The sequence below is a fragment of the Ctenopharyngodon idella genome, chromosome 8 (assembly GCF_019924925.1).
Source record: "Ctenopharyngodon idella isolate HZGC_01 chromosome 8, HZGC01, whole genome shotgun sequence".
Lineage (NCBI taxonomy): Eukaryota > Metazoa > Chordata > Actinopteri > Cypriniformes > Xenocyprididae > Ctenopharyngodon > Ctenopharyngodon idella.
The window spans coordinates 10,665,014-10,681,137 of record NC_067227.1 but is presented as its reverse complement, the minus strand read 5'-3'; the positions used below and the strand labels follow the sequence as shown (position 1 = coordinate 10,681,137).

Here is a 16,124-nt window from a genome sequence, read left to right as displayed (position 1 = left end):
ATATTGTAACAATGATTATTAAAGTCGATTAATTGAACACATAAATTGTGTTTGGGGAAACGGCACAACACATTCTGCACAGACAAAACAAGAACCATTACTGAATTAGTTTATTGCTTTTTACGCATTAGAAAATCAAGACTTCACATTGGTTAGTTGTCACCATTATGTTCTGTTCAAGGACTTTCAGTTTGTTGTCACTCCTGTCTCGTGTTCCCTGCTCCACCTTGCCACCGCTCATCAGTCACCATGGACACCAACCACCCTCACAGCTGTTTGTCATTTACCTGTGTGTATTTAAGTTCCTGCTTGTGTTCAGTTCTTTGTCTGGTATTGTCAGTGTTAAGTGTGTGTTGCTGCCTATGTTCTCCTGTCTGTTTATAATTATTAAACCTTCGTATTGAATCTCATTCTTCATCTTCGTCTCCCTGTCTGCAACCCACCGTGACATTAGTTTAGTAGCGTGAAAACCAGACTGGGAATAAATTACATACAGAAAGTGAGCAAAGAACGTTCCCCATCACTGGTTCCCCAAGCGGTTCACGACTTGAGTCTAGCGCGAGGTCACTGAGTTCTGCACTCTCGCAAAAAATCTCGTTATATTCATTGAAATTGTCTACACTACATCATATTTGTACTGAATTGCAAATTCAGTCACTTAGCGCGTGCACTAAACAAAACTCCAGCATTTTTAGTAGATTTCTTTATCACTGATGATGACTTAACCCCCCTGACTGGCCAATGCATTCATAAGCTCAACAGAAATGTGTGTGATTGGTTATAATGCACAATGCTGCAAAAAAAAAAAAAAAAAAAAAATGCATAAGACAAATCTGATGAGCAACGTGAGCAGATACTCGTAACACAGCAATAGACACTTTTAATTCATTTTCACATTTCACTTTGATCACAGCAGCTGTAATAGATTTGTTTTAATTATGAAGGGGCATTTTTTTTATATATATATTTTTGATCATGAGATGAGATTATGGTACAATACATGGATTCTCCACACTTTTTTGAAAGCGTAAAATCTCTTTTGTTGTATTGAAGCAAACAGGGAGAACAGAGATGGGGGAGAATACGGGGAGGGATGTAACCTAACTTTTCCCATTTACTTCTACAAAGATGGGAAAATGTATAAGCCAACATTTGGCACTGTAAAGCTGTGAAAGTGGCCAAAATAAATGTTTATAATTTTTATCCCATGTATTTCTTTAAAAATTCAAATTGGTTGGCTCTTTTATAATACAATTTATCAAAGTGCAGTTGATTGTAGTTGATAGGTTGTAAACAACAGCATTCTTACTTGAAATTAATTAACAGTTTAATGATATGTACATTTCAAAATTACTTTAATTTGTAGCAGATTAATGTGAGAAAATTCTATCAAAGCTTAAGATAAATAGTACACAAAAAACACACAGTGAGACATTAGAGCAAAAAGAGGGTCACAAATACCCTCAGTCTCTTCTGTATTGTTTGTTTTATCTCTATCTCTGTGTGTTTCAGCCTCTGAGAACAAGAGTGTGGTTTTGGCCAGCAGCGCCATTCATTTGTTGGATGAGAGAGAGTCGCCCATCGCTGCAGGTACAACACTCACCCTCTAACCTTGCATGAATATTACTGCTTATTTTAAAAAACTGTCTGTTGTTAGTGCTTCTATGCGCTGGAAGTGTTTACGTATGAGAGGGATTGTGAGATGTAGGGTTAAAGACATGTGAGCAGAAAGAGAGACACTAGACAAACAGTAGGAATGGATTAGGGGAAATAGAATAATGCAGAGAGAAAGATCTCTGTTTGAACATAAGCCTGGAGGAGCACTCTAAACACACACACACACACACACGCTCATGCACAAGTGATTCATGTTATAACTGACAGAGAAATGAAGTAGAACAGACAGATTTTCACCCTCTACTGCGCATGAGTCAGTGTTTTGCTGGATCGGACACACACACACGACTAAAATCGAGTTCTGTATAGTATTTCATGCAGTTTATTTTATATATTTTAAATTCTATGAATCTTATACTTTATTTTAATGCTTCAGCTCTAATAAATATATATTTAACATAGAAATATTGTAACATTTTCCATATGAGCACAAACATACATATTTACCACAGATATTTGACAAAATGAACTTTCTGGCTCAATGAGTTTTGGTTGATTTGATTTGAACAGAATAATGATTAAAACAAACAGGCAAATAATGTTCATTCAGTGCTTCAGATGTGAGCTCAGTTTCACATGCACATTGCAGCACACAGTAATGCAGCCTGACATGCTGATGACAGAACGCTCTTGTGTAACTGGGGCATTTGTATGCGTGTGTGTCCTTGATGTGTTTAAAGGCCACTTCACAGGATTTCTACCTATGATCAAAACTTCAAGGTGATTTCAATTGCTTGACATTAAATTAAAATTAATTCAAATTCTGCTGGTTTGTGGGTGTGGTGTACGAATGTGCTACTTTCCCTTCACTAGTTCATTTCAAATGGTCCTATGGTGTGACTGATGATTTTTAAAGTATGAATATTCAATGTACTCTCTATTTAAACAGGACATATCAGCTTTCCAAACATATATCATGTCAACTAACCAATTATTGCTTGGCTGTGTGCTCTGATGTTATATAATATATATCAACCCTTCATATGCAAGCTTATATAATCTTGTATATTCCAGCATTTCCCAAGAGCTCAGAATCTCTTTGGGTTTGTACCTGAATATTTACAGTGTTGCTTATACAATATTTATATAACATATTAAGACATTGATATTAGGATCTGCCTACATGAACAAATTATTAACTTATAAGGCAATTATTAACTTATAACTCATAAGTTCATAAATTATGCAAAAGACTGTAAATGAAACACTTCAAACTGGTATAGTTTGCGAGTATGTAAATGTTTCTTTTTACCAGCTGTATGTAATTTCTCTGCCACTAGCGTCACAAGAAGAATTGCAAAAATTGTATTAGCTCAGCCATTAAAAAAACCCAAGGTCGACTCCTATATTTAACATAAAAACTGCATGTACAGATGACTGTACATCTAATTTAAACCGCACTGTTTAAATAACAGGTGAAACAGGATTAAAACACATTAAACTGATATGTTCATATAAATCTTTGGCCTAACTAAAGCTCTGTAGGAACTAACATATTGCTTCATCCATAGAGTTGCAACAGTGTAAACAGCAGTGGTACTGATACTGACAGAACATCTCTTCATTTTGAAAGTTACAATAGATATCAGAGACCATAAAAGGGGAAAGAAACAGACCACATATAGAAAACTGAATGGGCATAATTACACCGCTCAATATGCCAGCTGTAATAACAGATGTCCTGCTGTACTGTTAATCCAAGGGTACACCTGAAACATGGAAGCTTGTCACCCTGAACTCAATCAAAGGTGTGCTGGTGGGCAGTTTTAAGAACTGATCACAAACTAGGTGTTTCAGTTACACCACGGGTCGGCAACCTATGGTACGCGTGACAATATAATCGCTGGCACGTGAGCAAAAGTGTGAGAGGTGAATGTATTGTAAAGCACCTCACACCTGCATACCGTTCTACATTTTGAGGTAATCATTCGTCATAGTAACACAGCTTGTTTACTAAGTTTGGAGAAATACTATTAAACTGTGCAAGACTAAGTATATAGAGTCCTATTAAACACAATGACGGTGATGTGCAAACTCCGTTCACACATAGTGGGGTTCAGTAGGGTCACGTTGGAAATCTGTTATTCAAAGTCTAATTTAAACCTTAAAAAAACTAACTTGTAGGCTTTTGACTAATTTAAATCAAATATTATGGAAAATTGCTTCAGAAATACTTAAAGTTCTGCACTATTTCTGTGACTAATCAAATAAGCAAGTTTGTGATTGATCAAGTAGTGTTTTATCATAGTAAAGTGTGTTAATCTTTCAAATAAGCTGCTACGAACTTTTAAAATATGATTATGTGTGGTGGATTAATCACAGTGATTAACTAGGAAACTTAAAAATGGTACTTCACACATCTCAATAAACAAATTGTTAAAGAAAACGGTACTTCATGACAAAAAGGTTGCCGACCCCATTCTCTTTCCCGTTTGTGGTTGATTTTACAAATATTTGAATATATTTGAAATATTTGTGGTTGAATTTACAATATTGTGGCATTTTGTTGCACAATTAAAAGGGTAATTCACTGTTGGCAAGATGGGCTTTTAATGAAACATGGTTATCTATGCAGTTGAAAGGAGTTTTTTAAACTGGTTCTACACGACTTAAAAAAAATGAGAAAAAGGGCTGCAGTGTTTTTTTTCACCAAAAACTTAGGGAAACTTCAGAACTCATAATGCACTGGGCGGAAGTATGATCTGCCTTGGAGCTGTCAAAAGATAAATAAATGGGAATATCTGGTTGCAGGTAACACATACACTACTGACACTGTAACAATACAAAGCTAAAAGTTGAAAATCTGCAAACTTGTCCTTTAAAACAACAGGACATGTAGTCTTGTAATGTTTGCTTGGACTGACAAAGAGCCAATGCCTTTTTACCATAAGTATCGCCTGTTGTTTTTACTCTAGGACGTGCATGTGCATTTGCTTTAGCAGCCTGAAAAATATCGCTTTCCCAGCCTGATTGAGGCTAAAGAAGAAGCATACGCTATCTTGATAAACCATCTTTCCCCTTTAGGTAGGAGCTGTATTTGCATGACTAGAAAATAGCTGCCCGGGGACATCGGCAATATGGCTGCCAAGTGCACTGACTTGCCTTAAAAGAACTTAGGTACACAACTGTATGTGGATACTGTGTAGTGTATCCTTGATGTGTATTTGTCTTCGCATCACTCCAGCGGTTCCTTCTTCTCCTCTCTTTCAATGTTTTTCCGCTCTTCTCCTGCACCCGCCTCTTTTGCTTTCTGCTTCAGCTCTCTTTGATACTTGGCGTTAATTGCAGCATATGCACATCCGTAAACAGCTGCTGCCAACATCATCAAACACACAATTCCACAAATCACTCCTGTTATGACCACTGTGGCTATGGCGTGTCTGTAGTTCGCAGGCCGGGGTCTCTGCTTGGCCTCACACTCGGGGAGTATCGCCTCTCCCGGGGGGCTGAAATCGCTCCCGGACGGCGCTCTGGGGCTCGGATGGAGCTGTCCGCTGAGCATGCGGTGCTTGCCATCCAGGTAGTGGATGTTGGCAAACATGTAGCTGTAGCTGGTGATCATGCAGGCGTGGAAAAGCTCGTAGGGAATGTGCCGGAGGTCTCGCTCCAGCATGAGATGAGGCTGGACGCATGTGATGCTGTCGACCACTCCACCTAAGAAAGAAAGAGAAAATGATGATGGAGGTCACTTTATTTTAAGGTGACGTAGTTACACATTACTGCATGTACTTACTATAGTAATAACAGTAAATTATGCATAATCACAAGTAACTAACCCTCAACCAAACCCTAACCATAAATCTATAGTAAGTACATGTCGTTAATTAATATTACTCAGTACTTATTTGAGTAAGTGCAATGTAACTATGTCACCTTAAAATAAAGTGTAACCGAATTAAATTCCATCATCCCAGTCATGAGCCAATAAATACAGATATGATTTTATTATGTGTGATGCTTGTTTTATACAACCCGAATTCCGGAAAAGTTGGGACGTTTTTTTTTTTTTTATTTGAATAAAATGAAAACTAAAAGGCTTTCAAATCACATGAGCCAATATTTTATTCACAATAGAACATAGATAACATAACAATTGTTTAAACTGAGAAATTTTACAATTTTATGCACAAAATGAGCTAATTTCAAATTTGATGCCTGCTACAGGTCTCAAAATAGTTGGGACGGGGACATGTTTACAATGGTGTAGCATCTCCTCTTCTTTTCAAAACAGTTTGAAGACATCTGAGCATCGAGGTTATGAGTTTCTGGAGTTTTGGTGTTGGAATTTGGTCCCATTCTTGCCTGAAATAGGTTTCCAGCTGCTGAAGAGTTTGTGGTCATCTTTTGATGTATTTTTGTTTAATGATGCGCCAAAAGTTCTCTATAGGTGAAAGATCTGGACTGCAGGCAGGCCAATTCAGCACTTCTACGACGAAGCCAAGCTGTTGTAATAGCTGCAGTATGTGGTTTTGCATTGTCCTGCTGAAATACACAAGGCCTTCCCTGAAATAGACGTTGTCTGGAGGGGAGCATGTGTTGCTCTGAAACCTTTATATACCTTTCAGCATTCATAGTGTCTTCTAAAACATGCAAGCTGCCCATACCGTATGCACTTATGCACCCCCATACCATCAGAGATGCTGGCTTTTGAACTGAACGCTGATAACACGCTGGAAGGTCTCCCTCCTCTTTAGCCCGGAGGACACAGTGTCCGTGATTTCCAACAAGAATGTCAAATTTGGACTCGTCTGACCATAGAACACTTTTCCACTTTGAAACAGTCCAATTTAAATGAGCCTTGGCCCACAGGACACGACGGCGCTTCTGGACCATGTTCACATATGGCTTCCTTTCTGCATGATAGAGCTTTAGTTGGCATCTGCAGATGGCACGGCGGATTGTGTTTACCGACAGTGGTTTCTGGAAGTATTCCTGGGCCCATTTAGTAATGTCATTGACACAATCATGCCGATGAGTGATGCAGTGTCGTCTGAGGGCCCGAAGACCACGGGCATCCAATAAAGGTCTTCGGCCTTGTCCCTTACGCACAGAGATTTCTCCAGTTTCTCTGAATCTTTTGATGATGTTATGCACTGTAGATGATGAGATTTGCAAAGCCTTTGCAATTTGATGTTGAGGAACATTGTTTTCCACAATCTTTTTACGCACTTTTTCACAGCTCTGCCCATCTTTTCTTCTGAGAGACTCTGCCTCTCTAAGACATCCCTTTTATAGCTAATCATGTTACAGACCTGATATCAATTAACTTAATTAGTTGCTAGATGTTCTCCCAGCTGAATCTTTTCAAAATTTCTTGCTTTTTCAGCCATTTGTTGCCCCCGTGCCAATTTTTTTGAGACCTGTAGCAGGCATCAAATTTGAAATGAGCTCATTTAGTGCATAAAAGTGTAAAATTTCTATTGTGAATAAAATATTGGCTCATGTGATTTGAAAGTCTTGTCGTTTTCGTTTTATTCAAATAAAAAAAAAAGCATCCTAACTTTTCCGGAATTCAGGTTGTAGTAAAAATGTTTATTTGTAGAATCAATGCCAGTTAGGGTTGGGAATCGAAAATTGATTCCACTTCTAAAATTGGAAACTGAAGGTCAGGAATCAGATACTTGTTATAAAATTAAAATTTGATTCCTCTTATCGATTCCTTTGTGTGCATTTTAATATGACTTTAAACCATGATGTGTCTGTAGTTCACAGATCAGGGTCTCTGCTTAAAGACCCGCATGCTGTTTTCTGGGCTGCACAGAAAAATTACTGTGTGCGTAAGAAATACTTGTATCGCTTGTTTCTGCTCCTATTTCGCCTGTGTTTTGATTCCCCCTACCATATAACTGTGAAAACACAGAAAGCTAGTGGGGAATGAGTAAATGGTGGGGAAAGAGTAAATAAAGCAAATATAAAAATTTCCATTACAAAGGTAAAAAAAAAATATATAAAAAATCCCTGGAAATCAGTTCCAGGGGCAAATATTGGCAATTTTAAGTTAATTTCTGACCCTTATACAGACGCAATAAATAAGGGCACAACCGACCAAAGTACAAAACTCATAACTCACTTAATGCAAATAAAAACACATAGGCCTCTTCTTACTGCCTAACTTAAATGAACACAAACCAAGTTTCGCAAAATAAATAAATAAATAAATAAACTGCAGGTCACCCCATTCTCTGACTTCTTAAACAAACTAGCAATAGCAGTTCTAAACAGACATGATGCAAGAATAATGCAAAAACTTGTTCCATGGTCTGCTGACTAGAGGGAAAATCCATGGAACGCTAACAGGTGCAGCCCAAATCCAGAGCCAGCTGCATTAAGTCTGTATGTCAGATGATCTGCCAATCCAATTGTGAGGTTCGCAAAGTGATTAACTCATCCACACCTACCTAGAAAAGAATTGCACTGGCTGAGTGCAAGACAGGGCACTCAAGCTAAACTTCACAAAGAGCATGACGTTGGCTTTATTTTCTGTGATAGAAAATGAGAAATTATTCTGACTTTGTGCTTTTGCCAATAATAAATGATGGGAAATTTAGGGTGGAATAATATTGGGTAAAAAATTTTGCACTACGTGTCATTATCTAGAAAGATTCTTACCTGAATTAACTTCAATGAAGGAACATTTAGCTATGTTTTATTGTGTTTGTTTTGTTTCTTTAAAATTAAAACTCTATTGTGGATTTGAGGGTTTTGTTACCTTTGAAGACAAACGTCTCCAACCATAGTTTGAGTCCTATGAGGTGACAGTCACATCTCCAAGGATTGCCCTTCAGTTGCAGAACTTTCAGATTTCCGAGAGCCTCCAGGTGTATACGGTCCAGCTTAGTTAGCCGATTGTGATGGAGAGACAGATGGGTAAGATAGTGGAAACTGTCAGCAAGAGCTCCAGGTAGACCACCTATGGTGTTAAAGGACAGGTCCAATGTAGTAAGATTTCTTATTGACACCAGAAGGCGCCGGTCCACTTCCCGGATAGAGTTATTGGCCAGGCTGAGGACCTTTAAGCTTCTAAGTCCCAGAAGGGCACTGGGGGAAAGCATTGTGATTGAATTGTTGGCCAGGTCCAGAATTTGAAGTTGTGGTGTCTCTCGAAAGGACATGGAGCCCAGGCCTCGGAGACGGTTATTTTGGAGATACAGCTCCAGGGTGTCTTGATGGAGTTGACGTGGAACATCATACAGTCCTCGTCCCCGGCAGTCCACCACTTTGGTGTGAGTGTCACACAAGCACTCTTTGGGGCAAGAGGAGACTGTCTGGAGTAATAACAGGCTGGATAATGCAAAGACAACACCTAGTGAAGAGATAGAGAAATGGACTAAGTTATCATTGCATTCATTTGGCCTTGATTCTCAGACTTTTGTGGTTCTCACACAAACAGTATATTAATTACAATCACACAATCATCATAGATAAACCAGTCAAAAATAATCACTAACATTTCAAATAAAAATGCATAAAGTGACCCAATGCTGTCTGCCACCTGTTGTTCTTTATATAGCTAGTAACCTACATTGTAATATGTAGTTCGGTTTAGGGCACTAGTAATCTGGATTTGGTCATCTATTTTATCGCCCATTGATATATTTAAAGTTGGATATATAGTACGTCCAGCTTTACCCGCATACATACAGCACCCTCACGTAAAGCAGTATCGTGATTCGTGATTGTTTATATCATTGCAAAATGTAAACAATGTTATTGCACAGCTTTATATATACATTTTCATATATAAATATATCCAGCTTTATATACAATATACTAAAAAAAAAGCATTTATTTCATTGCAATGGACATGGATAATATGTGATTGCAAGTCAAGGTTAAGATCAAGGTTTATTTATAAAGCACATTTAAAACAACACGAGTGCTGACCAAAGTGCTGCACATCAGACATAATGCAAAATATAACCAAATAATGAAATAATAACGCAACTCAAATAACACATTGAGAGACTGGTTTGTGTCAGTGGACTTGAATGATGCATGCAATGTTCAGATTGCTTCTTATAACACCTCCTCGTCACATTCATCTGTCCTTAGCTCCTTGGTCAAAAACTCACAGATCAAAAACCATGCTTAATTTGGGCAGCTTCGCTTCTCAGGCGAGCATAGTCTGGGAGTTTTTGCCACTGTTTATTTAGTCAACCCTTAGGTTGTCGCTTTGTCTTTTTTCAGTGCCTCTAGGGGTTGATGATTACGGCTATCCCCTTTACTTGTTGCATAAGACCCACATGAATTCAAGGGTCCCTCGTTTATGTGGCACAGTCTAGCTGTGGTCAGAGTTTGAGGGCAGGAACTGTTTTTACCAAGAGGAGGTTGCCTTGCTTCAAGTGTTCCTGCGCAAAGTTGACATGACAGATGCTTCTTTGACAGGCTTGGGGCCCTCGGCGACTGTCATTACCCGCTTTTCCACTGTCGGGCCAAAGTGTGCCAGGGCTAACAACGTGCCGGCCGGGGCCAAAAGCCTCAGACCTCAAGCACAGAGGCCAAAATCAAATTGCATTTCCACTGTCGGGCCAGTAGCGCTGCCCTAAAACCCGCCCTTGACACGCCTCCATAGAACAACATCACACAGCCCCACCATTACACCAGCTGACTGAGAACTAGCTAGATCACAAAATGAGCATGACTGAAGTGAATGTTTGGTCTTTAATTAAAGACTCAAGACTCAAGAAAAAAAAATGTTACTGTGACAGTAATTAATTAATTTGTGTCAGTAGCACACATCAATCATGCTGAATCAAGCTGGTATTTACCATTTCACATAAAAAGAGAACAGTTTGCACCTGCTTCCATTTATTTACGATCACAAGAATGCACAAATCAACTCCATTAAGGCTTTTATAAGTCCAATGGGTTACACATTTAGCAAAATATTAATAAGAGTATTTCTATTAATTTTCCATGAAATTATGAGATCTGAGGAGGTTTGAGCGATCTCTCCAGCCTCACTTTTCTGTTATCCCTTCAGCCAGAGCAACAGAGGGAGCTCACGAGCAGAAAACAGGAGTTGTGAGTTATTCAAGTTAACAGGAGGGCATGTTTTTTATGACATATATGCGGATGTAGTCCGGTGTCAACAAGGGCACAGGGAAGAGACACACGAAAGATAAAACACGAAACCAAATAAATACCCGATTATAATCATATATGATTTGTCTATGTTCTTCAAGCAGTCTCTGGTATTTTCCATAAACGTAAGTGTATTTATCACAATGGTTAGCATAATTTAGCATCACATATAAGTATATTTCTGCCTCATACAGTGATCAGAATCTCCATCGGATCACAAGGAAGTTATTTTAAACATTCCCTGTAGTCTGACAATGAGTTTTGAGCTTGTTTAAAGTGTCTTAAATGTTGAAGTTAGCTGGTAGCCTGATATAATAACATAGGAAATGAGCAGCGGTGTTGACTGTCTCCTGACTCTAACTCCGCCTCTGTTCATGACCACTCCTCAAGCCCCAGTTGGTCCGCTTTGGACCAAGGTGTTCGGCAGGACAAAAACCCCTGGCTGTTGGCCCCGAGGAAGCCCCGACGAGGCCCGATCAAGCCCCGGAAGTGACAGTGAAAATGCAACTGGCCCTGACATGCACTAGCACACTTGCTTTTGGCCCAACAGTGGAAACACAGCCATTTGGGAACCTGGAGTAGGGCATAAGCCTCATGGCACATAAATTGCTTGGAACTTTTGCCTGTGTCCTTGGATCTCAAGGCTTTTCTTTCAGTCATGCGGGGATTTCACATACTGACATGAATCATTGAGGGGTGCGCTGTGTGCGCGGGAATGGAGGCTACATCTTCATCCTAATTCAACTTGGAAGTGTAAGTCACAGGTGACTGCAGGGGCACAAGTATGCGTTCCTTTTGCTGATCTCTCTGTATATATAACTGTATTGCTCATAGAATTCCCAGCAGGACTCCCAGTAGGCGGTGAAGCCATCGGAAGTGTTCGAGTGGCCATATTGCTATTCCCAACCGTCAGAGGGCAACAAAGAATCAATGTTGTTGATTGCGCAGATGTGGCCCAAAATGCTGTGGTTTCCGAACTTGGTAACCCTAATGAAGGCATCTCTTGTCAGGTGGGACCTGCTCTTGCAGGCTTGTGGGATGATTTGGCACCCACAGCTGGAGAAGTGGAAGCTCAATGGTCCACGTTCATGAAACATGAGCAGAATTAATTTTTTTGTAAATCGTTCATAAAGCCTGTCTGACATAAATTTTCGGATTCATAAAAATGTTTGTATTTTCACAATGTTAGTTGGCATGAAAGAAATTAACACCTGCGCCCTACCACATGTAAATGGTGCGTAAAGCATTCAAATGTTCTGTGTTCTTTTAGGCAAACTGATGACACTGCATTTTGATGCACTATTTACCATAATAATATTTCACGAGTTCGATTGTCTTTTTTTTTTTTTTAAACTCTTCAACTTGCAAAATGCAATGTCATCACTGTCACTTTTTACCCAGCCATCCAATCACAGTGGAGGAGGGCGGGACAAATACTACACTGACCAACCATCCTCCTTGTGCAATGACTGAACAACAATGGAGAAGTTAATATTGCTGGTTACTGCATTTTTATATTCAGTAATATTCTTCAAAATTAGATACTTGTAACACATTACTGCCGTATATTTCAAATCATAGCCACCAAATCAATTGAGAGTCCCTCTGTAATCACCACAATGGTGCATGCACAGACCTACTGTTTCATCAAGAGTGTTCAGAAACAGATCTATCTATATCCAGGCTCAAAGTCTATGTTGGGGCAGTAGCAGCTGGTCATAAGGCTAGTTCCATTTCAACCAGCACACTTCCCGGTTGGACTCTCCTTTTGCCTAGATCCCACACACAAATGGCATTGGTCCAACCAGCTATTTGTTTGTAATGGAGACTGCTCAAAATGACTGGATGTTTTTAAACAAAGTCTTGTTGAGTTGTGGAGGCCTTTGATTCCTAGGGCCTCAAGGCAAACTATGTTCCACTAAAGAGTGGAGCTCTTTGGCATGGTCTAAAGTAGGGATGTGTGCAACAACTAATTTCATAAATGTTTAAACAGAAAGTTTGCAACCGTCTAGTCTAAACCTCCTAAACAGATTTTCTCAAATATCATCTTTACCATGCGCTCACAACGCCGCTGGCGAGTGCGTCAAAATTTGCTCTGGCCGCCCTGCCGCCAATGCTGTACTGTGCATTCAGAACACCACCGGCGGGAGCGTCAAACTAACGGTCAACCAATCAGAATGTAGAAGGAGGATTCCAGAGAACGCAGAGAACAAATTGCTTAGCGGGAGAAAATAATGATAAATGTCATTAGGCTTAAATATATAGTGCATACATATTTATATAGTAGCCTAATAATATATATTTATATAGTAAATGTATAGGCATACAGCTATGCAATTTCAGACATGGCATGCAAACAATGTCAGACACCTTGGTCCACGCATCATTTTTCTTATTTATGCACCTGTACGCAAACAGGGACACGCCGTATATTATTTGGAAACCCGCCACAACAATTATCCACCTCTTCTCCGTTTTGCTTTTGAACTAATGTTTGGTCGGAACCAAAGTTTACACGACTGCGTTCTCTGGAATCCTCTCAAGTGAAGGACCTCTACATTCTGATTGGTTGCCGCCGAACCACGTCATAGCTCATTACAATAAAGTTGACCTGACTTCAACTCTCTTCAACACCCACACCGTCCAAGACGCGCCGCTGCTCACCGGAGCTTACCGCATGCTCACATTGAAAATGAATGACTTCCTGTCACTTTGACGCTCTTGCCGGCGGCGGTGTGAACGCATGGTTACACTGCAGAGCTGGTATGAAAGCTGCATCTGAAATGGTATTTAGATGTATTTTCTTAGATTTTTGTAATGCAGCCCAACGGTGGAATTAATGCATTTACACTGCAATTACAATTGCATAAACAATATTATGAGATTAATGTTTGTTTTTGTTTTTTGTTTTTAAATAATATTGGTTCTTCTTCCTCAGTGTAGAGAGAGCACATGTATCATTGAATCATTTACTCACCCGATTTGTTCAAAAATGCTGAATCATTCAAGAACAAAGCACTACTCTCTATTGCTAGGTTCTGCTTTGTTTGGTACTATTTTTGTTGGGGGAAATACAGCAAAAACAGTACAGTATTGTGTCTTGAATCTGTCAGCTAATATTAACTTATTGGTTATTGAACTGTTGTATAAAATTAATATCACATTTATTGTGCTAATAATTGTGAAAACATCATTCTTGCCTGTGTAATATTGTTTAACTACATATTGGTTTACATATAAAAACAAGAACTCATACAGGGGCAATCCCTAACTTTTGTGGGATTTGTGAGTGTTAACTAGTGACAAGGGATGTTAGGAGAGGGGGAGGGGCTTGTGTGGTCTTAGAATTAGAACTTAAATATGACAGGCACATGCTTAAATGGGACAAATTTAAATAAAAAACTAAAATATAAAGTAAAATAAGGCTATTCAGACGCTAAAAGGGCAGGTGCTTGAGCACCACTTGGTCTATCTTTGCACGTGCCTGATTTGTTCCCATCTCTGATGCGGTGCTTAGTGTTGTGTGTGACTGAAATTATGTATGCGTTGATGTTTTTAATGTTGTCTCAAGTATGAGTTGTAATACTTCTGAGTGTGTGAAGCCAGTATCTGTATTTGTATACAATATAAAACACCTCAAAGACATCAATTACAGAGATTTCAAAATAGAGTGTCAACAAATTTGACAGCTACAGGTCACTGCAGTCTCTGTAAAGAAACTAAACCCATATTTAATACTATATATGCTAGATAAGCTTAAAATAAGAATGTCACAAATTAAAATCTTCACATTTTATATTTCTAGGGAATATGTGTCACTTTGTTTGACATTTGTATGTGTAAACACTGATGGAGAGCTGGACTGAAGTCAGTGAAGGAAAATGACTATTGTTATTGGGTTATAAAATAAATATATGTATTTTAGCTGATGCATTTATAAAGGAATTTGCTGGGCACTTACTATATGCCAACCTGAAGATAAGTACTTGGACATGGTGACATCCATAAGTGTGGAGTTTGCTAGATAGATATTTGTAAAGCCCCAACCCTAGTCATATAATCTGACTGTTTGATGAGAATGTATGTTATTCCAGGAGCAACAAGCATACCCTTCTTGGGAAAATCCTATTAATCCTGGATATACGATTAAATGTTTCTGTAATGATTTTGTTGCCAACAAAACTTTGGCAGCAGTGGTTGATTTTGTACATTGTGCATAATTTTGCAGAAGAAAATAGCAAGGATGTATGTAAGACATTTGAGTCCATGTTTTTCAAGCACCATAGCAAGAAAGCAGCTGACAGTTTGCTTTGTATTTGCACTTAAATGTTGTTTTTTGCTGCCCTTCTTACACGGATAGAACGCTTGAGCAGTGGATTTGTTCTCTGACCCGAAGGGTTGCTAAATTAAAAACACAAACGCCAGACTAATGAGAACAGGGATGTCCTCCCTCCATATTTTCAACCATGTTGAATGTTTATTTTTGTATAGATTTGAAAGCAGATTAGGAGCCTCTTAAAGCACATGAAAATGTTTACCAAAATTGATGGGCTCAAATGAACAAAAGCAAATGAATTGTATTTAATATTCGGTAATACTGTATTATTGATTCAACTGCACTGACACTATGCAAAACTTGAACTGAATTGAGCTGGATAATTACATTACTGTCTTCTGTTGAGCTGAATTGACTTCGCTTCATAACATTTGTAACATCGACACTGTTATTGAACTGAACTGAATCATCATTGAACTGAAAAATGGCTGAATAATTGCTAATTAGACCCGTAACACAAAGATTACCAGCCGTTTAATTTTTGACTTTATGGCTGTTGCGTGAACTCACCTGTCATGGTTTCTAGAGCGTTCCTCCTGTCAGCGTGTCCAGGGTTAGTCCAGCATGTCTGATGAGATTAAAGCTCAGAATCCCAGAAATAATAACTTGCGTTACTGGATGACAGTCATTTTCTTCTTCTGTGCCTCTTTCTATCTCTCTTTCGTTCTCTGTATATGTGCATGTATGCCAAAACCTTCATGTTTTGCTTGGTATCATCTTCACATCCACTGCCTCATACACAACCACACTCAAATAAAAACACACTCTCATTGTCAAGGGCCACTCTTTGACTCTCTCTCTCTCTCTCTCTCTCTATCTCTATCTCTGTCTATCTCACAGACACACACACACACACACACACACACACACACACAGTGTTCTGTTGAACTGCTCTGACATCACTGAGTGTCCGCAGGCAGAGAACTGGCAGAGCGTGCCCTAGCATTTCTCTCGTTTCCCCATACACACACACACACACACACACACACACACGCACATGCCTGAAGCTCCTTCACCAGCTCACGCG

At 39.1% G+C, this 16,124-nt stretch overlaps 2 protein-coding genes across 2 annotated transcripts in view; one reads left to right on the top strand and one right to left on the bottom strand.

Moving 5' to 3' along the window:
* cacna2d3a (calcium channel, voltage-dependent, alpha 2/delta subunit 3a) overlaps nucleotides 1-16,124 on the top strand; it is a 130,349-nt gene that overhangs the window by 90,273 nt on the left and 23,952 nt on the right. The window contains exon 27 of the mRNA XM_051903655.1: nucleotides 1,513-1,590. Within this exon, the coding sequence (XP_051759615.1) occupies nucleotides 1,513-1,590 (78 nt within the window). The remainder of the gene's footprint in view (nucleotides 1-1,512; nucleotides 1,591-16,124) is intronic.
* Nucleotides 1,597-15,956, bottom strand: LOC127517677 (leucine-rich repeat and transmembrane domain-containing protein 1). Its single transcript, XM_051903654.1, has 3 exons — nucleotides 15,608-15,956; nucleotides 8,387-8,980; nucleotides 1,597-5,331 (listed from the first exon to the last, which is right to left on the bottom strand). Exons 1-3 carry the CDS (start codon nucleotides 15,612-15,614, stop codon nucleotides 4,853-4,855), a joined length of 1,080 nt encoding a protein of 359 aa, XP_051759614.1. The 5' UTR covers nucleotides 15,615-15,956; the 3' UTR covers nucleotides 1,597-4,852.